We start from the raw sequence: 24,125 nt of genomic DNA, 5'->3' as shown, positions 1-24,125 counted from the left end.
ATGAAATTTACATGTTGTGTAATCTTCAACAGTTTTGTTTGGTATTTTGTAGAATCAGCTTAAAATGAATGGATAGACAATCCCATTGGTGTTCTCTCAACATCAGGAATTTTGTTGAATGAGACCTATTTATATAACACAAGTTTGTGAATCAAATGAGAGGGATTAATTCAGGCAAATCCTTAACAAAACAGGTGTAGAATAAACAACAAAAGATAAACAACAAATGTATTTCAATATTGTTTAATTTGTGTGCTTCTATTTCATAGAAACCAATTTGTTTCAATTTTAAAGAGACACATCATTATATGACACACTAGTGAAGTTATTGTGACTTGACATATATACAAATGCTTAAAACATTCACTCCCTTTCATGATCATATCATTATGAAAAAATATAAAAAAACAAAATGTCAATCTATATAATGTGTAAAATTCATTACGCTCTGGAATATTTGGTTAAAAAATTTCAGATTATCAATATTTTATAGACAAAGTCTGTCATTATTGATATGACAACAGTGACTGTGGTCTCCATGGAAACATGAAGATATGGAATAAATTATCTCATTTAAGCATCCATAAATACACTCTAACTCAGTCAACACTAGGAAATCACTTCACCTTTGATATGTTCCTGTTCCTGTCCTGTAACTTGACCCCGAGATCTGTTATAGTGTTACAGATCAATAACAAGAATGTCTCACAAATGTCAAATGATTTACTATATTCTTCATCAAATTCAGTAGGATTTCATCTGTAAATCTCCATCATTTCATTATTCAACAATGATTCATCTAAATATCCATTCACAAATAATTGACTTCATTAATTTCATTCATCGCTGTTCATCAAATTCAATCATCGTTGAACACGCTTAATTCATTCATCATTACAACACATTAAATTCATTCATCATTACAACACATTAAATTCATTCATCATTACAACACATCAAATTCTTTCATCGTAATAACACATCAAATTCATCCATGCTTCAATACAGCCTTGTCCACAGCATACATTTGTATTTCAGAATTATTGAAAATCTAACGTAGACAATTTATTAACAATTGGTAAATGCAATAGTCTATTCTCTCATTCTCAAAATTTCATTAACCTATCTCCGCAATATTTTTCCTTTCTAGATTTCAGAATTCAAATCCCTGTAAAATACTGAAAAGAAATAAACACTATCATTGCACTGTAAACCCTCTACAGACGTAGACAGTAACATTGTACTGTAAACACTCTACAGACATAGACAGTAACACTGTACTGTAAACACTCTATAGACGTAGACAGTAACATTGTACTGTAAACACTCTACAGACGTAGACAGTAACATTGTACTGTAAACACTCTATAGACGTAGACAGTAACATTGTACTGTAAACACTCTATTGATGTAGACAGTAACACTGTACTGTAAACACTCTATAGACGTAGACAGTAACATTGTACTGTAAACACTCTATTGATGTAGACAGTAACACTGTACTGTAAACACTCTACAGACGTAGACAGTAACATTGTACTATAAACACTCTACAGACGTAGACAGTAACACTGTACTGTAAACACTCTACAGACGTAGACACTAACACTGTACTGTAAACACTCTACAGACGTAGACAGTAACATTATACTGTAAACACTCTACAGACGTAGACAGTAACATTGTACTGTAAACACTCTACAGATGTAGACAGTAACACTGTACTGTAAACACTCTATTGATGTAGACAGTATCATTGCACTGTAAACACTACAGACGTAGACACTAACACTGTACTGTAAACACTCTACAGATGTAGACAGTATCATTGCACTGTAAACACTCTATTGACGTAGACAGTAACACTGTACTGTAAACACTCTACAGACGTAGACAGTAACACTGTACTGTAAACACTCTATAGACGTAGACAGTAACACTGTACTGTAAACACTCTATAGACGTAGACAGTAACACTGTACTGTAAACACTCTACAGACGTAGACAGTAACACTGTACTGTAAACACTCTACAGACGTAGACAGTAACATTGTACTATAAACACTCTACAGACGTAGACACTAACACTGTACTGTAAATACTCTACCGATGCTCAGTAATAAGGAAATCTATGGTTTTTATTGATTTTACACAGTTGTCAGGACAACACATCTCTACTTCATCATGTAAGGAACATATCTTTATACTTGAACAAATGAAACATTACCCTAGAAACATACTACAAGTGACAGCAACTAATCTATTATGTGCTATTTTTGAAACATTTATTTTTTTCAAGCTGCCATTTGTATGGAATCGTCAATATTAGAATCCTACATTTGAATACAATAGCAAATTTACAGTACTGTAACAAGCCATATAAACATACTGTAACAGGTTTCAGAAAAGATCTTAAATGTGACCAGACAAGGTTTATCTAGATACAATGGTTACATCTATAAATTATGAGATGTTTGTGTGTAGCCTGTTTGTGTTAGATGTCTAATTCAATTTTCTTACAGGTATCATTTGGAAAAAAAAGGTATTGCTAATTGTAGGACTTGGAAATTTGGGATATACAACATAAGAGCTTTTGATTTTTAAAATTTTTTGTCCGACTGTTAGAATCGTTAAATTCATTCATTGACAAGGCGTTTATTTATTATGCTTCCAACCTCAGAATTTATGATACTGTTGTCTTGCAGTTTCTTCCATCACACTACAATCTCCCTATCTATCATATAAACCTAACCCTTCTGGTGGAGTCTCGGTTCCCTCAATCACACTAAACCCTTGGGTACAATCTCCCTATCTATCATACAAACTTAACCCCTCTGTTGGAGTCTCGGTTCCCTCAATTACACTAAACCCTTAGGTACAACCTCCCTCTGGTGGAGTCTCGGTTCCCTCAATCACACTAAACCCTTGGGTACAATCTCCCTATCTATCATACAAACCTAACCCCTCTGGTGGAGTCACGGTTCCCTCGATTGCACTAAACCCTTGGGTTCAAATCAGCCTATCTATCATTCAAACCTAACCCCTCTGGTGGAGTCTCCGTTTCCTCACAACCAAACCTCCTCATGTGGAATATCTCTATCCCTCATACATGCCTTCTCTCTCAGATCTATGCTGTATCTATAAACACCTTACCCTTGGGTGGAATCTTCAGATTCCTCACACACATCTAAAGCCTTGGATGAAATCTCTCTATCCTTCATTAACTCAGATGGAATCTCGAAATACGTCATTTATAAACCCCAAAGCCCTCAAGTAGAATCATCCATACCTCACACACACAAGATTCTTTAATGAACTTTCTTGTTACTTATTAACAGAACATGTTCAAAAAGAAAAAGATCAACAAGCCACAGTTGTTTTAGTTTTGTACCATTAGACCAGTAAAAATTCCATATTTATGTTCTAATTGCTGTCTTTGGTAGGTATCCCTAGTCCATCATCACAAAGTCCTACAAGGCCACAAGTTCTAGGGTTCTTAGGGATTTATATTTCTTTTCCTTAAAGTCTAAACAATTTGGAATGCAATATTTCTACAATTGTATTACGACAGAGAAATAAACCTGAGGATATTACACATTTTATATATTTCACAGCCTTTCTCTTGGCCTTCAACATTTATACACACATCTAACATCTCAACAACAAGTCAGCCATACTATATTCATTATATATGAATTTTGAAATGCATCCTTGAAACAGTCTTTAGGAGAAGCTAGAGCACCTGGATAACTCCAGGTATGTCTGTAGTCTATTTGAAAGGAACACTTTCTGGAACCATGTTTTGTTAGGTATGCCAGATTACTAGTTTACAGTCTGTGTGAGACAGAACCCATCTGATGTGTCAAACATTCCACCTTTAAAGTGTCTTAACCCCTTCAGTGTGACAGGTTTCATGTCACAAAGGCCTGTCTCTAAGTGTGACAGACTGTCACAGATCTGCCTTTGGGAGTGACAGACTTCTCCTTCAACATGACAAAGCCTACTTTTAGGTGTGACTAATTCTCACTCAGATGTGACAAGGTCTAACTTTTCGTGTGTGACAAACCCTGATATCATTTGGACGAGCCAAAGACCTATCTTTGTGAGTGACACAGGCCTGCATGTTTCAACTTTACTTTGTAAATCACTTGAGTGTAACAGGCTTCAACTGAAAATGACTCAGGTGTTTGGTTGTGACACAAGACAGTCACTTGGGTGCGATACAATCCTGGTCTTGTATGACAGCCTTTCATTTGTTGCAAATGTTTACATATTGTGGTTTTATACTTGCCGAGAACTTTTCACAATCTTGGCTGAGGAAACCTATCGCGCTTTCCGAAGCCAAAACACTACTTTCTGTGATACTTGAATACTGAATTCTACACACTTGATGGAAACATATTAAATCTGTTCAAAGACACACTTTATTTCACCAATATGTGAAGGAATGTTTTATCTTTTCAAATATTAACTTAAGTCTGTTTCTTAATCCAAGTAAATTTTCTCATCACACTGAGAACAAAACTTTAGAGAAATACCATTGCTTTCTCAAAATAAACAGAAAAATATCTCTGTTCAAACCATTACACAGGATTATTGAGAATTATCCAGCATGATATTCTGTGTTACATCCCTGTATATCCATTTAAGCACTGTTCTCCAACATTTAATTCACACATTAAACCAGTTGTATATCAGATAATCAGACTTGGCACTGGCCTAAAGCCAGTGGAATTAGTTGTTTAGCTGAGCTGCCTAATTTAACTATAATCACAAGTACGCTTATGTCTGCCGTATGGTACTACCTGCTGTGGGATTCTGGGTCTGTGGAGTTGGAATATGTATCCCTTTTGTCCCCCAGGCCTGGGTCGCCATGGTGACCCTTGGACTTTGCCACAGCAGGGGAATTGGAGTGACTATGTGAGGCAGCACTAGAGGAGGGGATGAGGGGTGGCGGGGCACAAGCTGGAGAACTCCCTTTCACCCCCACATGATTCAACATTGGGCTCATAGTCCTGGCACCTAAGTGGTTTACCATTGGGCTTAAAGTAGTCCGTGCCCCAGCATGATTTACCATTGGGCTAAGAGTCCTATTAAAGTGGGAAGCTGCTCCTAGTTCAGCTGTCCGTAAACCAGACAACCGTGACTGCTGTTCATAAGCTGCCAGACGTTCACGCTCATACATAGGCATACTTGAGAGGTAGTCCCGGCGCAAACGTTCGTCTTGGAGAAAAAGTTCCTCCTTACGTAGGCGTTCTTGTTCCATCTCTAAAGAGGTCGGATGTGGAGGAATACGGTGGATGAGTCTCTCGCGCTCACGTTCCATCTCCTGCTGTAGCTGCAGGCGATGGTGGTTCAATTCTAAAGCATTTTTTTCATACTGCCACAATGCTGGATGTGAGGGCACACGATCAGCTGCCAGAAATGGAGATGCACCCATGAACAAACGACTGCGATCAAACATTGCTAAGGGGTTAGAGTGGTTTGGCACAGATGGCCCTAACATGTACTCATTTCTTATTTTGTCTCTTTCTCCATGGAGTATATCCTCATCCCTTCTCTCTTCTTTAATTTTTAAACCACCTCGATCTTCATATCTGCGTTCAAAACTACTGTCTGATTTTGCAGATCCTACGCGCCCATTTTGTAGAGGTGACCTTGAACGTGACCTTGACCGTGCTGGCCGCACAGGTTCTGCTGGGAACATTTTATCCCTGTCACGACTTCTGTCTGTTAGGCAGTTAATTGGCAGTCTGTCTCGTTCACTATTGCGTCTTTCTCTGAAATGTCAAACAGATAGAATATGATGTTCTTTTGCAAACAGAAAGAATCTTGTTAAAGATATTCGCTAAACATACTTAATTTGAAACCTAAGTACATTGTCACTTTTTAGTAAATTTTAGCACATCCACAATAACTGTTATATACACAACATACAGAAACAGACAACCAGCACAAACCTATTTTAGCACAATACTTGTATCACACAAAAAGAGAAGCTAAAATCAGATTACACCTAATACAGGAACCTTAGCAGTAGGAAATTGATCATGATGAAAAAAATACAAGATAAATTGTTAAAATTTCAGCAAGAGAATGGAGAAAAAGAATTGCTATTCAAAAGTAAATTATTTTGTATCACCGTTTCATTCTGGTCAATATTTGGTGGGAATTTACTGATGCTCTCACAGTGACATAATGGAAACTGTTTCCATGTAAATATGTACAGAAACTGTGGCCATCTTGAATTTTGTCTTATATACCTTTATTTATCAAAAGTAGAAACATAATCACAATAATGGACTGAAAGTCATATATATATATCCATGAGTTATGACCACCTTGGTGAATATATTGCTGTAGCCAAGTCATTGTCAGTATGTGAGTACTGGTGAAGTGTGATGTAGCCAAGTCATTGTCAGTATGTGAGTACTGGTGAAGTGTCATGTAGCCAAGTCATTGTCAGTATGTGAGTACTGGTGAAGTGTGATGTAGCCAAGTCATTGTCAGTATGTGAGTACTGGTGAAGTGTGATGTAGCCAAGTCATTGTCAGTATGTGAGTACTGGTGAAGTGTCATGTAGCCAAGTCATTGTCAGTATGTGAGTACTGGTGGATTGTCATGTGTTTATGACATATCTGTGTCATGTGATTATGACATATCAGTGTGATTACAACATATCATTGTCATGTGATTATAACATATCAGTGTGATTATGACATACCAGTGTGATTATAACATATCAGTGTGATTATGACATACCAGTGTGATTATAACATATCAGTGTCATGTGATTATAACATATCAGTGTCATGTGATTATGACATATCAGTGTGATTATGACGTATCAGTGTGATTATAACATATCAGTGTGATTATGACATATCAGTGTGATTATAACTTATCAGTGTCATGTGATTATAACATATCAGTGTGATTATGACATATCAGTGTGATTATAACATATCAGTGTGATTATGACATATCAGTGTGATTATAACATATCAGTGTCATATGATTATAACATATCAGTGTGATTATGACATATCAGTGTGATTATAACATATCAGTGTCATATGATTATAACATATCAGTGTGATTATGACATATCAGTGTGATTATGACATATCAGTGTGATTATGACATATCAGTGTGACTATGACATATCAGTGTGATTATGACATATCAGTGTGATTATAACATATCAGTGTCATGTTATTATGACATATCAGTGTGACTATGACATATCAGTGTGATTATGACATATCAGTGTGATTATAACATATCAGTGTCATGTTATTATGACATATCAGTGTGACTATGACATATCAGTGTGATTATGACATATCAGTGTGATTATAACATATCAGTGTCATGTTATTATAACATATCAGTGCCATGGCAGTATCACAGCATCTGTTCTACTCATTTTTACCTTTCTCTGTCATCTTCTCTTCTCCTATCCAGGCCTATGTAATCACGCTTTTCTCGTTCCTTTTCCCGTTCTCTCTCTAAGTCCCGTTCTTTTTCCCGTTCACGTTCTCGTTCACGTTCCTCTTTTTCTCGATCCTCCATTTGTTTTGGCCAGGGGGTGGGGAATGAAGGGGGTGTACGATGAAGTCGATTCCCCCATTCGTGGGGTGGAGGAGTCATCCCCGGCACAGCTGTCACATCTCGACCACTGCTGAATGGAGCTCCTACAAGATAACAGGTCAATACAAATATACACCAACAAATGTATTTCTTCTTCTTTTTATGTCTTGAATTTATTCTTTACTAAAATTATTCAAACAATTAAATCATTGAAGTCAGTTAAATGGTATATGTTACAACATCAAAGTCTTTACTAATAATCATTTGTCTTTCATTTATCTAAACAACTTAATGACAATTTATTTTTACACACATGGAAGATAGATTTTTACATACAAGGGAGACTACTGAGTATATACAAAACCATTCACACACAAACCATGACTGCTATAATTGATCAATTATCTACAGCTGTTATCCCAGATAAAGGTCACTGCAGTTCTAATAATATTAACAAAATCTGCCATAAAACGCCAAACTTTACTGATAATTTATATTACAGATCAACAAATTTGTGTAAATCTTGCTATTTATTCCTATATATATATCTTTGTATGAAATAATCCAAATCCCAACATTTTTAGTGGTGTTGATTTTAAATTTAAGTTGTTAAAATTCAAACTTTTTAATGCCTAAAGGAGTTTTTTAAGCGCTCGTCCTATCATGGAAAAGACAAAATTTATAACTTTATTTGTAAATTAAATAAAAATCTGATCCCTACTGATCTGTTGTCAACTTTATAACTAAACTGCAAAATGGCTCCTCCCAGTTAGATGACAACACTGTACAGTGTATAAAGCACATGTTTAAGGACATACACTGCAGATTTTTGTACCTTTATCACAGATAACAGCACTACAACAAGAATAAGGAGAAAAGACAGAGGTTCACTACTTGTCTTTGTGACTTACGAAAGGGTGACAGAGACTTCTTACCGAGGCCACCAAACCCACTAAAGCCGCCAGGTAGAGCGGAGTAGGCCGCGGGCCGAGGAAACGGCGGCATGTCTGACAAAACAACAACACAGGGGCTACAGGCATGCAGTATTAGTTTATCATCTCAGTATATCACAATGCTTGGTTACTATGGATACAAGTCATACAGAATTCATACAAATTCTCTTCATTTCTTTTATTGTAAATTACAAACAAATCAATGTAATTTCACAAAAAAAATTCAATGAAGAATTTAGTATGATAATTACATATAAGAAGGTTTATGTATTAACAGACATTTGAAACATTTCGGTAACTTTGGGGTGTTAGTATGATATTCTCTGTGGAAGTACTACTTACTTATTGCATTTTGTCCCAGGAGACCTGTGTGTCCACTACTTTCTAGTATACTTCTTGGGCCACCTGTATAATACATCATTACAGCATAAGAAAGGCACGCCGTGAAAACAAATAAAGTTACCTGTCGTCATCCTTACAAATCTTGTTATTCTTAGTTTTAACCTTCTAATTTAATACTAACCGCTGAAAAAAAGACATCTAATACATTTTCGAGGTTTTCATTTATCCGCAAGGCACAATCAATCATAACATGTGATGCATTTACCTGTCAATAGCCAATGTGAAATATGTGCATCAATATTAAACGATGTTAGTGAGACAGGAATGTGTATATATACCAAGCATTGTCTCAGCACTCTGGTAAACCAGGTGTATAGCTGTCTCTGCACTCTGGTAAACCAGGTGTCTAGTGTAGATATATCTCCATTAAACCTTTTAGATAACCAGTTGTATGTAATGTGGTGAAGGAGAAGAAGCTCTTAAAATGTGAAATATAATGTGTGCCAGCTTTAATATCATGTCCTTTATCTTAATATCTTTTAGTGTACAGTATTTTACAATAGATTTTACCTCACAGTGTCTAAATAAATCCTACCTGGCTCACACATCTTATTCTTGACAAATTTTATTGTTTATTTTGTATTTGTTCCCAGATATTTGGCACTCTAATTGATTAAAGTCCTTATTTAACTGTCTATAATGGAACATCAGCATTTACCTGGTCCTAGTAAGCTTGGAGTGGAGCTGAGTCCTTATATAACTGTCTATAATGGACCATCAGTATTTACCTGGTCCTAGTAAGCTTGGAGTGGAGCTGAGTCCTTATATAACTGTCTATAATGGACCATCAGTATTTACCTGGTCCTAGTAAGCTTGGATAGCTGAGTCCTTATATAACTGTCTATAATGGACCATCAGTATTTACCTGGTCCTAGTAAGCTTGGAGTGGAGCCGAGTCCTTATATAACTGTCTATAATGGACCATCAGTATTTACCTGGTCCTAGTAAGCTTGGAGTGGAGCCGAGTCCTTATATAACTGTCTATAATGGACCATCAGTATTTACCTGGTCCTAGTAAGCTTGGAGTGGAGCTGAGTCCTTATATAACTGTCTATAATGGACCATCAGTATTTACCTGGTCCTAGTAAGCTTGGAGTGGAGCTGAGTCCTTATATAACTGTCTATAATGGACCATCAGTATTTACCTGGTCCTAGTAAGCTTGGAGTGGAGCCGAGTCCTTATATAACTGTCTATAATGGACCATCAGTATTTACCTGGTCCTAGTAAGCTTGGAGTGGAGCCGAGTCCTTATATAACTGTCTATAATGGACCATCAGTATTTACCTGGTCCTAGTAAGCTTGGAGTGGAGCTGAGTCCTTATATAACTGTCTATAATGGACCATCAGTATTTACCTGGTCCTAGTAAGCTTGGAGTGGAGCTGAGTCCTTATATAACTGTCTATAATGGACCATCAGTATTTACCTGGTCCTAGTAAGCTTGGAGTGGAGCCGAGTCCTTATATAACTGTCTATAATGGACCATCAGTATTTACCTGGTCCTAGTAAGCTTGGAGTGGAGCGGAGTCCTTATATAACTGTCTATAATGGACCATCAGTATTTACCTGGTCCTAGTAAGCTTGGAGTGGAGCTGAGTCCTTATATAACTGTCTATAATGGACCATCAGTATTTACCTGGTCCTAGTAAGCTTGGAGTGGAGCTGAGTCCTTATATCACTGTCTATAATGGACCATCAGTATTTACCTGGTCCTAGTAAGCTTGGAGTGGAGCTGAGTCCTTATTTAACTGTCTTAAATGGACCATCAGTATTTACCTGGTCCTAGTAAGCTTGGAGTGGAGCTAAGTCCTTATTTAACTGTCTTTAATGGACCATCAGTATTTACCTGGTCCTAGTAAGCTTGGAGTGGAGCTAAGTCCTTATTTAACTGTCTTTAATGGACCATCAGTATTTACCTGGTCCTAGTAAGCTTGGAGTGGAGCCTAGTTCTTGACCTTTGTGGACACTATTGCCTAGTAGTAGATGACTAGGAGGTCGCAGTGGTTCTACAGTTTTGCCCTCAGACTGGCCCTTCTGAGGATCAGACTGCCTTTGTTGGTGTTGGTAGATTTCCCAAGCTATCCGAACATGGACGGCACACCATTTCCCGGACTTCTACAACAAGGAATACCAAGAAATTTATAACCATTACTACAACACATATTTCAGTAATACCTGGTAGTTCAACAAGGTCCTACCTAAGTAACACAATATCCACATCATATCATTAGTAGCAAAACAATCAAAATCAACCCTAGTTCAGAACTTCATCTCTATTTCAAAATTTGTTATTTGTCATCACACATGATTAGAAATTAAGATAAGCTCAGAAATCACGGTGTTATATTAGGAAACGATTACCTCCATCAATGTAATAAAAAAAAATCACTGTTTCTTAGAGGAGCTCTTGTACTGTTAAACAGGAACCTCCTATAATGGTGACTATCACCATGACAGATAATGATGGTTCAGTTCCTCTTTAAATGTAACAGCTCTTCCAAGGGAGATAATTGAGTTTAAAATCTTTGAATAATAAATCATATATTGTGATTCAAGTAATAACAACTTTTACAGAAGTGATTGGGATGATGACATTAGGGACAGGGACAACTGTATCTGTCATGAAGGGGAAGTTGAAGAAGGTATGAGCAGTGAGCTGAATATATTGTAATGGCGCTCATGCAAGACGGCGATACAGCAAGACAAAACATAAGCTTTGCAGTGGTCAGTGGTATAGATGGCAGAATGGTATCAATGTCACAGAAAATCAGAGTTAACCATAGCCTTCTTAAAACCAATCCTAGGAACATATCAGAAATATTCTACATCTTCAAATGATATTAGTGGCTCAAAAATTGTGGTGGAAAAATTACAAATAGTACTGAACATCTGATTTGATTCCATCAACTTAAAAAAAAAATTCAGGTTGATATTTTTTCGGACACTCTGTAGCATAGAGTTATCAAGGGCTGGGTGAGTGAACACTAACTTTTTGGGCAGGTAGAGTTCCCCCTGGAGTGGGGTTAGCCTTTTCTCGGTCTCGAAGTGATGCTAGCATCATCTGGGCTGGGTGCAGGCTTGATGATACACGCTGTAAAGCAAACATTGCAATTCACAGTCACACAAACACTTATAGATAAGTCACACAAAACCTTAGATGTTGACAATCACGCACAAATTTGATTAAAAAAGACAAAGTCAGTATAGAAAGGATGTCTTCCTTATATGGTAAATACAATGTTAAGAAACCCTGTGGCAAATTCTTACTTAAATTGGTTCTGGGATGGTAAGTAGACTTGGTATGTATAAAAACCAGATCTGACAAGTACTGTTTCTTTACAACTTTTACCTTGAGCTACTTTTGTCAAATTGCCACATTTTTGTCTATAAATAGCATTTTTTGTTTTGTTTTTTTCTTAAAATATAAAAAGGCAATAAAACCAGTTTTGATTTTAATGTATTTAAAACATATAACAGCAACAAAATATGTACAAGTTGGACAATATATTACATCTGTATTAATTTCACAAAAGTCCACAACGTAATGTATTCTTGGGATTTCATTTCCATTTCATCAGTTCCTAATTATTCTGGCTGAAACTCATATTTTTATGCCAGCCTTGTGCACCTGATATCTGATTGGATGAAACATTGACAGGTGGCATATCAGCAAATCACCTGGCTGCCATAGTAACCATATAGTTTTTTTTATGAATTTGTCCTTCTATATGGCTTAGAATATGAAATTAACATTATGACATAAAATATTTATGGAGATCCTTTTTTAGAGAAATGATTGATATTGTTCATACACAAATACATCACAGCGTATAACATTACCAACACAGAGAAGCACTCTCATCTCTGCTGTTCAGAGATTTACAATATAACACATGTATTATAGATTGCAGTTTTTACAGTGTTTTTTGTTTTTAAATCAATATGTCAGGTGTCCCCCCTCCTCTCCCCCCATAGGATTAGATATAACTTAAAATACAAATGGAAGCCAGACAAGGCTTAATGTAAGGACCTCAGGGAAATGGAGGAACAAGGATTAAACGAAAGACTGTACTTGATACAAAGCACCTGCACACCTTCCTGAAACTATAATACACCACACCATCCTAAACCTATAATAAACCACACCATCCTAAACCTATGATAAAACACACCATCCTAAACCTATGATAAAACACACCATCCTAAACCTATGATAAAACACACCATCCTAAACCTATGATAAAACACACCATCTTGAACCTATGATAAAACACACCATCCTAAACCTATGATAAAACACACCATCCTAAACCTATGATAAAACACACCATCCTAAACCTATGATAAACCACACCATCCTAAACCTATGATAAAACACACCATCCTAAACCTATGATAAAACACACCATCTTGAACCTATGATAAAACACACCATCCTAAACCTATGATAAAACACACCATCCTAAACCTATGATAAAACACACCATCTTGAACCTATGATAAACCACACCATCCTAAACCTATGATAAAACACACCATCCTAAACCTATGATAAAACACACCATCCTAAACCTATGATAAAACACACCATCCTAAACCTATAATAAACCACACCATCCTAAACCTATGATAAAACACACCATCCTAAACCTATGATAAAACACACCATCCTAAACCTATGATAAAACACACCATCTTGAACCTATGATAAAACACACCATCCTAAACCTATGATAAAACACACCATCCTAAACCTATGATAAAACACACCATCCTAAACCTATGATAAACCACACCATCCTAAACCTATGATAAAACACACCATCCTAAACCTATGATAAAACACACCATCTTGAACCTATGATAAAACACACCATCCTAAACCTATGATAAAACACACCATCCTAAACCTATGATAAAACACACCATCTTGAACCTATGATAAAACACACCATCCTAAACCTATGATAAACCACACCATCCTAAACCTATGATAAAACACACCATCCTAAACCTATGATAAAACACACCATCCTAAACCTATGATAAACCACACCATCCTAAACCTATGATAAACCACACCATCCTAAACCTATGATAAAACACACCATCCTAAACCTATGATAAACCACACCATCCTAAACCTATGATAAACCACACCATCCTAAACCTATGATAAACCACACCATCCTAAACCTATGATAAAACACACCATCCTAAACCTATGATAAACCACACCATCCTAAACCTATGATAAAACACACCATCCTAAACCTATGATAAAACACACCATCTTGAACCTGATAAAACACACCATCCTAAACCTATGATAAAACACACCATCCTAAACCTATGATAAAACACACCATCCTAAACCTATGATAAAACACACCATCTTGAACCTATGATAAAACACACCATCCTAAACCTATGATAAACCACACCATCCTAAACCTATGATAAAACACACCATCCTAAACCTATGATAAAACACACCATCCTAAACCTATGATAAAACACACCATCCTAAACCTATAATAAACCACACCATCCTAAACCTATGATAAAACACACCATCCTAAACCTATGATAAAACACACCATCCTAAACCTATGATAAAACACACCATCTTGAACCTATGATAAAACACACCATCCTAAACCTATGATAAAACACACCATCCTAAACCTATGATAAAACACACCATCCTAAACCTATGATAAACCACACCATCCTAAACCTATGATAAAACACACCATCCTAAACCTATGATAAAACACACCATCATGAACCTATGATAAAACACACCATCCTAAACCTATGATAAAACACACCATCCTAAACCTATGATAAAACACACCATCTTGAACCTATGATAAAACACACCATCCTAAACCTATGATAAACCACACCATCCTAAACCTATGATAAAACACACCATCCTAAACCTATGATAAAACACACCATCCTAAACCTATGATAAACCACACCATCCTAAACCTATGATAAACCACACCATCCTAAACCTATGATAAAACACACCATCCTAAACCTATGATAAACCACACCATCCTAAACCTATGATAAACCACACCATCCTAAACCTATGATAAACCACACCATCCTAAACCTATGATAAAACACACCATCCTAAACCTATGATAAACCACACCATCCTAAACCTATGATAAAACACACCATCCTAAACCTATGATAAAACACACCATCTTGAACCTGATAAAACACACCATCCTAAACCTATGATAAAACACACCATCCTAAACCTATGATAAAACACACCATCCTAAACCTATGATAAAACACACCATCTTGAACCTATGATAAAACACACCATCCTAAACCTATGATAAACCACACCATCCTAAACCTATGATAAAACACACCATCCTAAACCTATGATAAAACACACCATCCTAAACCTATGATAAAACACACCATCCTAAACCTATGATAAACCACACCATCCTAAACCTATGATAAAACACACCATCCTAAACCTATGATAAAACACACCATCTTGAACCTATGATAAAACACACCATCCTAAACCTATGATAAAACACACCATCCTAAACCTATGATAAAACACACCATCCTAAACCTATGATAAAACACACCATCCTAAACCTATGATAAACCACACCATCCTAAACCTATGATAAAACACACCATCCTAAACCTATGATAAAACACACCATCTTGAACCTATGATAAAACACACCATCCTAAACCTATGATAAAACACACCATCTTGAACCTATGATAAACCACACCATCCTAAACCTATGATAAAACACACCATCCTAAACCTATGATAAAACACACCATCCTAAACCTATGATAAAACACACCATCCTAAACCTATGATAAAACACACCATCTTGAACCTTTGATAAAACACACCATCACCAGTTGTACCAATAAACATCACCCAGCTCTGCTGGTGAACAGTATGTCTACCTGTCAAAATTCTTTCTGAACTTTGTTACAAACTTTATGGCGCATTCTAGCTAGGTAAACATCTAAATTCCTCAGCTGTTTTAACTTCAGATTCAAAACTGATGTAACCAAGAACTGGCTTCATCTGAATACTTATACACTTGATAATTTTCAAATCTGGCCTTTAATATACAAATTGTGAACTTTTTAAAAATTTCCGATTTTTTTTTATGTACATCTCTGCCAGAGTAAGACTTGCACCTGTTAACAAATCACAGCATTCATTCCAGCCCCATCTCAGTCTGAATATCGGGCATTATCATCTAAAGGCTACGGTTAACAGAAAATTCATTGCAACGAAAGATGATAAGTATGAAACACATGATATTACACAAATTCTTAAAACTATAGCTAAGCATAAATCAAACACATTAGCTAAATTAGGCAGATCATAAAAAAAAACTTTAATGTTAAGAGGTCATACAAGGTACTTAGATAGGTCAAGACGTAAGAGACAGAACATTGACGATGCATTTAGTGACAGCAAGCTCATACATAGAGTTGTAATAACAGTTCTATATAAAGTATCCCATCCTGATCTGTGTACTAAGATTAGATAGTCTTTTTTTAACTTGAAAACTATACTTTATATGATCAATACTGAATTTGGTAAAAGTTCATTTATAAACTTGTAAGAAAGTTTGATTTTGTGAAGGTCATGCATATTTTATAAAAGGTGATGAAAGCCAAAACCGCAGAGATTCCTCAGTGTACGAGGTGATGTTACTTCAATCAACCCTTTTTCCTGGCACACTGTCGACTTGAAGCATTTAGTTCTGGTCATTGTCGCTATGTAGTGTGTATATATCACATTATTGTCAGACTTGTTACAGAAAATTGGAAGTCTTTTGCGCTCACAAATTAACCCCCATCGGCTAGCATTTCAAAATGTACTTGACTCGACATGTACAGGAAATGCAGGATTCATTGTTTACAAAAGGCCTACAGTTCTAGACACAGAAGCCTTAAATGGAAGGAATGTGCTTTGTAGAGGATATGGACCAAGCAATGATTATATCCTTAGGTTATTTGTCTGTAAAACAGCCCCACAATCCAAATCAATTATCAGAAAACTCAAAGTTTAAGTCTGGTCTGCTCAGTTGAATGGCCGCCACAGGGAAAATAATCTTTAACTGAGCTTAAACTAGTGTGTTATCTATTGACCGGAAAAATTAAAAATAAAAAAACCTCATAATATTGACAGTACCTTGCACCATGTGTCCAGGTCTACAACACATGGACAAGTCAACAAAACTATCATTATCATAAATGTAAATGACTTCATAATCAACAATACAACCAGACAGATATTTGTCAGTTGTGTACTTTAACTGGACTGCGGAATAAGTGATGATGGAGCTTACTTTAGGTTGGAATGCTCCTGGTATCCCAGAGTTGAGTCCGGAGTTAAGTGGTCCTGGACCAGCTGGAGGCATGAGTGGAGACATACCAGTAGGGTAGGATGGTAGGCCTGGAATCTGTGGTCGGTAAAATGTCGAATCTATCTTCGGCACCTTTTCATACTGAAACATAAACAGCAATATATATCATTCTTCTGGCTTTTGTCATTTAATTCAAATGTAAGGATATTACTTCAATAAAGCTTGTAATTATTGCTAATATGTCGCAAGTCCCTCCTTTCTTTACTGTTCCTTGTTATTCCCCTAAACCTGTTCTATCAAGTGTTTGCGGTTACCATGGAATTTTACCCAAGAAAAAATAAGTAATGGGGAAACTTTTGTTTTTTTTTATTTAATTTTCATTATACCGAGTCATACCAAGGTCAAATTACACACTGGTATCAGCAGTAGAATCAGATTCAGTTGAAACCTTTTCAATTTTATTTCTGCCTCTAATTCCAGAAAATTGTTTCATGTATAACACTCTTTTCTAATTTCAATTTAACTGTGTGTCTTACCAAAAATCCTATTCCCACCTAAACAGGCCCCTGTCTCTACAATATCAAATAAATAAATAAAATTGAGCTCTTTAATTTTGTTATTTTGGATAATACAAAAACTTCAGGGCTGGAAGCCAGTCTAATCCTCTCCCTACAGATCTAAAACACAGAGCCCAGCTTGTAGTTCACACCTCCCATATTTTAATGTCTGTAGCTCATCTCACAGGGAACCTCTCACTAATCCACTAAGAGAGTGTTCCTTCTCCATGCAATTCTTAACTACATCCAGTTTTATGTGTACACAGATAAGGGCAGAGAATTTTTTTTTGTCTCATAAATGTCCTCCAGATTTGATAACTGGGTTTAAACTTAATACTATTGATTAAATTTTCAAATGATTTAAAATTGTAATGTTATCTTTTTTCTACTGTTCATAAGGTAATCGTTTCTTCACAGCATGCTACAGGTTTGATTGAAGCTGTATATATGACAAAATACAGATCACTATTTAAAAGTACCTTTCTTTTCAATAAAATGTGACAAAAACACACACTGCAGCAAATGTTGATAATGTTTAAAACTGAACAAATATCTCATTAGACCCAAGTCTGTAAATTGAAATCTTAAATCTATCTTGATTTAAATTTCATCTAATTTTAAAGACATTTACCACAGAAAGAAAACATGTCCTTATCTGTGTTTACTGGCGGAAGCCATTTACTGATAAATTGCAGCTTATAAAAACAAGTGATAAATACACATAAAGCAGTAGTGTTAGGTGTTGGTATGAGACTCGCTGATAGTCGTGGTATTATCTGCCTACCTCTGTCACGCTTATTACTGATCACCAACACACTAGTATTGGTCTTTTACAACTATTTTATCTGACATTTTGTAAAAGATCTCAACAGAATGCAAGTTAAAGATTTTCTAAATGATGATTTCAACGCTCAGCGGAGAGTCTTGTATTAGCGAGATTACACCTATCAAATTGTGTGTCTGATGGTTGATAGCAGCGCTCAGCTTCATCTGTTGGAGTCAGATTACAAATGTGTTGTCTGACAATACAAAAACACTAGGTTACGGACAATCTATTGTTAAAACAGTATTGTTCCCAATAAAACTTTTGTTTTTTAGGAAACCAACATCCTAAACTAGCATTCTGATTGGTCAGAAATTTACCAACAGTTCTATGTACACACTAAAATCAATCTTGACCTTTCACCCACTGACCATGAAAACTTAGGAATGACACAATCAGTTCATGGGTAAGGGAATGTGATATGTCGTAGATTGTTGATCAAAGAACATGTAAAACATTACACAGTAATTATTGTAGGGAGGTACCCATTGTAAAACAATACATTACATAATAATTGTTGTAGGGAGGTACCCATTGTAAAACAATACATTACATAATAATTGTTGTAGGGAGGTACCCATTGTAAAACAATACATTACATAATGATTGTTGTAGGGGGGTACCCATTGTAAAACAATAATTGTTGTAGGGAGGTACCCATTGTAAAACAATACATTACATAATGATTGTTGTAGGGGTAGGGAGGTACCCATTGTAAAACAATACATTACATAATGATTGTTGTAGGGAGGTACCCATTGTAAAACAATACATTACATAATGATTGTTGTAGGGAGGTACCCATTGTAAAACAATACATTACATAATGATTGTTGTAGGGAGGTACCCATTGTAAAACAATAATTGTTGTAGGGAGGTACCCATTGTAAAACAATACATTACATAATGATTGTTGTAGGGGGGTACCCATTGTAAAACAATACATTACACAATAATTGTTGTAGGGAGGTACCCATTGTAAAACAATAATTGTTGTAGGGAGGTACCCATTGTAAAACAATAATTGTTGTAGGGAGGTACCCATTGTAAAACAATAATTGTTGTAGGGAGGTACCCATTGTAAAACAATACATTACATAATCAGTAATTACTGAAGGAAGATACCCAGAGATCTACAAAAAAGACAAGGGATATATTAGTTTGTATTGAATAGAAAAGGGTTAGGGTTGAAAGGGGTTGAAAGGGGTTAGTACAGTATAATGGCCAGTGGCAGGCTCTAAAAGTTGATACAGGATAAAGAATTTTGTACTCACCAGTAAAGGGGCCGGTGGTGGGCCCAAAGAGCCAGGGAAGTGTATAGGATACATGTGTTGGTGGGTGTGTTGATGTTGGTGCATGTGTTGGTGCTGATGCTGATGGACGTCTGAGCGAATGAAAGGATGAGACCCGCCTATGGAAGGTACTGGACGATCTTGTGTGGCAAGGAAGCGACGATTCAGCTCTTCTCGTAAAATCTCCTGGTCTGTAATATACACAAAGCAGTAAGAGTACAGTCTCCATTCTAATCAACCATCTCTTTCAGAATCTTAATATTTATGATTCAAGAGGACCTGATCAAATTAATAACTCTATTGTCATTAAAAATACAACATGTACACAGCTGAATTTGTCAATCTTTTTGCTATTTTATAACACTCTACATTTTACACCATCAACTTGTCACCCTTCACATGTTAAATAGAGCTATAACTGAAAAGAAATGTGACAAATTCATGGAATCTATATCCCCCTCTTTCTAAACATATTGTAAGTAAATATTTTAGAAATCAAAGGATACCTCATTAGTATGCATAATTATTAACAGATGGCACTGATAGTCGATCTCAGTCTTAATGACCCCAAGATGCATCAGCTGACCAAGTTTCACCAAAATTGGATGATATTTGGGGAAGTAAGAACATGGAAACAAAAGTGTGACAGACAGACGGACGGACAAACCTAAATTAATATCCCCCGTTTCGGTGAAAGCAGGGATAAAAATAAAAATATAATGACAGAGAATAATTAGGGACCATCATTACTAAGAGATTGCAGAGAGATATATTCAAACACTGACAACCATCTAGAAAAATACTCGAAAATCACTTGCACTACTACAAGTAGATGTCTACACTGGTATATAAATCAGAAGTTCTGGTGACGTACACATGTGGAGACTTCAAGGCAATTATCTCTAACCAGCTGTATAAGTAAAGGTAGGTAGAAATCTAGAAATATGTAGATGACTAGATTCTGTTTCCACTTTATAGCTGTGACAGACCAGTTTGAAACTAAAACTCAGGAATACAAATAACAGCCTGATCTCACTACACTTCATAATAGTGCTGGAAACATTCATGTTCTCTATAACAGTCACGTTCTCTGTAAAAGAGCCAACACTTTATGTCTGATGTGCTTTCCTCCTTCAACTAACACCTATAATAATTTTGAATATATGCACACAAATATTACATCTCTAAAGTCATTCTCAATCAGTAGAAACACATCCAACAAGTAAAAAGTAATTGATTCTGATACTTCTTTATACTGAATTATCTACCTTAATATCAAGTTATATCCCCCCGGGATTTAATATCATCCCATGAATTGAGTAGCCTCCCCTAACCAGGAATGCTTCCTGTGTGTGACCTCTCATAACATTCCTTCACAGTGGGTAACCTTTGCCTCACTCCCAGAAACATTCCCTTAGAGTGGGTTATCTCCCTTGACAGTGGGTCACTTCAATTAACTAAGGGTAACCTTCTCTAATAGGGATTAAAACAACAATATAAAGACTCCCCCAAACAGTAAGTAAGAATCTTTCAAAGCAATGAATAACAATTACTTTTCTGTGTGCAAGAAAATTATACTGCAATCATAATTTGTCAAACTGACATCCAATTCAAATTATAATACAATGTAAAAACAGTGGAGGCATTCTACTAAGAGCGATGATCTTTATCGACAGCCTTAAAGGAGATGTGGGACAATTGATTGTACTCCATATTATTTTGACTACAATCAATAATACCGAGTAATCTGTCTAGTTATCTCCATGGTAACCATATTGGTCTCAATAGAAACTAAAGGAGTTTCACAACAAAACAGGAAAACTGACAGCGTCTATGACTTTTCACATATCCGTTAAGGAAAATGAGTTTTAAGGGAAGTTTGGTACTATATGTTTACTAGTAGTGATGTTATCTTAAAGTATGAATATGGTTATTACAGGACCTCAAGGGGCCAACATATAATCTCTAACTCAAAATCAGAGGTGGGTTTATTACAGGACCTCAAGGTGCCAACATATAAACTCTACTAAAAGTCTGGGGGTGGGCTTATTACAGGAACTCAAAGGGCCAACATATAATCTCTAACTCAAAGTCTGGGGGTGGGCTTATTACAGGACCTCAAGGGGCCAACATATAATCTCTTACTTAAAGTCTGGGGGTGGGCTTATTACAGGACCTCAATGGGCAGTCAGAGGGAAGGTTATCACAAGACATTTAATCAGTTTTCACTGGTAATACTTAACATATCACCATGTATGGGCTTATTGCTTTATGGATACAGGACCTCTCATTGTAAATGATAAAATGATAGAAATATACTTACTGGCATAGGACATAGAATCACTAGGTGAATGAGATGACAGACTGGTGGCAGTAGCCCCGCTCAAAGAGCCTGATGTCAATGAAGCCCCGGCTGGTCCTGGCGGCAGTGGGGGCGCAAACATGCTGTGGGGCGGATGCCCGGGGGTATGGGCGGAGGGGGGATGAGGGGGCAGTGGTGGGTGGTGGGGAGGAAATGTTGGCGTGTGGTTAGGAGTGGAATGTAAAGGATAAGGGGGTATACTCGCACTAGGCGAGATCTGGGGACTATATAGGTGATGAGCAGAACTGTTGACACTGAAACAAAAACATATATATAAGGAATTAGTTGTGTAGAAGTAATGTGGTTTTTCATTTTACTATTGCTTCAGGAAAATCCTTTCCACTTAAAATTAATTAAAGGATAATATTTTGATATTTTGAAAAACTTCATTTGAAATCAATTCATTATCAGTCAATTCATGAATCTCACTTTTAATGATGAAAATGATATCATTACTTGCATGTAAATTGCCTCTTTAAACCACAATCTTATCTTCATCCTGTGTATATATTAAGTCTATGCTAAAAGTTTGCACATAAGAAACTCCTGAAACTGTATCAGTGAATAAATAGGACAAATCTACCTGTGTATATGTCAGACTGAGAGGTATCAAGACATCTCCTAATACCATCCATATGCCTTACATACAAATCATCTGAGATAATGGTACAACTTCTCCAACGTAGCACCTCAGATGATGTACTAATTACAAAAGATATGTACTGATTACAGAAGATATGAGATTGATATAAACCTGTCATAATGACAAAACAAATAAAGTGTGGAAGAACATACCTGGTCCTGGACTTAGAGAACGGCAGACTAGGGGGTAGTTGTGGGTCTTTATCACGATATTCCTCTCGCTTGCTAGCGAGGGGCCGAGGCGGCGGTAAGGGGGAACTACTTTTCCTGTTTTCTCGGTTATGGATTTGTGTGGTCCTGCTTGGTGGTCTAGCTGCTGTCAAAGCAGGATGAGGCGTTGTTGGCGATGATGGAGTTGGAGCCGGACGCTTGGCGGGAAGTACTGTAGGTGGCGCTGTTCGCGGTCCACTAGATATCACAGACGGTGTGGTTATTGGAGCCACTGCAGATGCGGGGCTACAGGAAGTGGTAATGGTACCACAGGTGGTGGTGGCTGAGACTATTAATGCACTAGTGGTAGTCGTAGCAGCAGTAGTAGTGGCAGTAGTAGCTGGACTACTGAGGGAAGGGGTCGTTGTGACCCCCACAGGACATGGGCTGCTGCATACTGAGTTTGTGCTGGTGTTGTTGGTTACAATGCATTCTCCTGTAATTAAATACATCATTTTAATGTTATATATTGACCTATAAATTGATGTCGGGAAGTAAAATTTGTCAATATATAATGTATTAGGGTACAAAGTACATATATAATCATTTATCACATATTTATCTCCTATGCTTTTAAATAAGAAATTAATTGTTACATCGGCATAATTATGTACAAATTCTGGAAAAAAGGAATCTTTTGTCTAAGTTGGTCTCAAATATTCCTACTATAAACACTTCCTAATGGAAAGAGACAATAAAGTTATGAAAACAGAGTTACCCACAATTATTAAGACTGTTCCTGTTGTAGATGGCCAATATAAATATGAAAACAGTGTTATCTATTATGTAGATTTAATCATAAAAATTTAATGAACTGTTTTGATTTCAAATATTTCCATAATTTTATTCATGCTTTCAATTTTATGAAATTCTATCTCAGCCTTGTCAAG

The 24,125-nt window shown here is 36.4% G+C and overlaps 1 protein-coding gene across 3 annotated transcripts in view; it reads right to left on the bottom strand.

Moving 5' to 3' along the window:
- Positions 1 to 227: 227 nt before the first annotated feature.
- Positions 228 to 24,125, bottom strand: part of LOC132555412 (autism susceptibility gene 2 protein-like) — a 229,548-nt gene continuing 205,650 nt past the window's right edge. The window contains exons 7-16 of one of the 3 annotated variants that reach the window (XM_060219762.1): positions 23,179 to 23,671; positions 22,345 to 22,637; positions 20,004 to 20,212; positions 17,332 to 17,490; positions 11,937 to 12,038; positions 10,864 to 11,062; positions 8,889 to 8,951; positions 8,505 to 8,600; positions 7,436 to 7,697; positions 228 to 5,780 (exon numbers count right to left, since the gene is read on the bottom strand). In XM_060219762.1, the coding sequence (XP_060075745.1) occupies positions 4,802 to 5,780; positions 7,436 to 7,697; positions 8,505 to 8,600; positions 8,889 to 8,951; positions 10,864 to 11,062; positions 11,937 to 12,038; positions 17,332 to 17,490; positions 20,004 to 20,212; positions 22,345 to 22,637; positions 23,179 to 23,671 (2,855 nt within the window). In that variant the 3' untranslated portion in view covers positions 228 to 4,801. The remainder of the gene's footprint in view (positions 5,781 to 7,435; positions 7,698 to 8,504; positions 8,601 to 8,888; positions 8,952 to 10,863; positions 11,063 to 11,936; positions 12,039 to 17,331; positions 17,491 to 20,003; positions 20,213 to 22,344; positions 22,638 to 23,178; positions 23,672 to 24,125) is intronic. The other 2 variants (XM_060219763.1, XM_060219764.1) reach the window with 2 other exon arrangements.

The sequence above is a fragment of the Ylistrum balloti genome, unplaced genomic scaffold (genome assembly GCF_031769215.1).
Source record: "Ylistrum balloti isolate Yb309-2 unplaced genomic scaffold, AGI_CSIRO_Ybal_v1 Utg370484, whole genome shotgun sequence".
Taxonomy (NCBI): Eukaryota; Metazoa; Mollusca; class Bivalvia; order Pectinida; family Pectinidae; genus Ylistrum; species Ylistrum balloti.
This window is presented reverse-complemented; position numbering and strand designations above follow the sequence as displayed.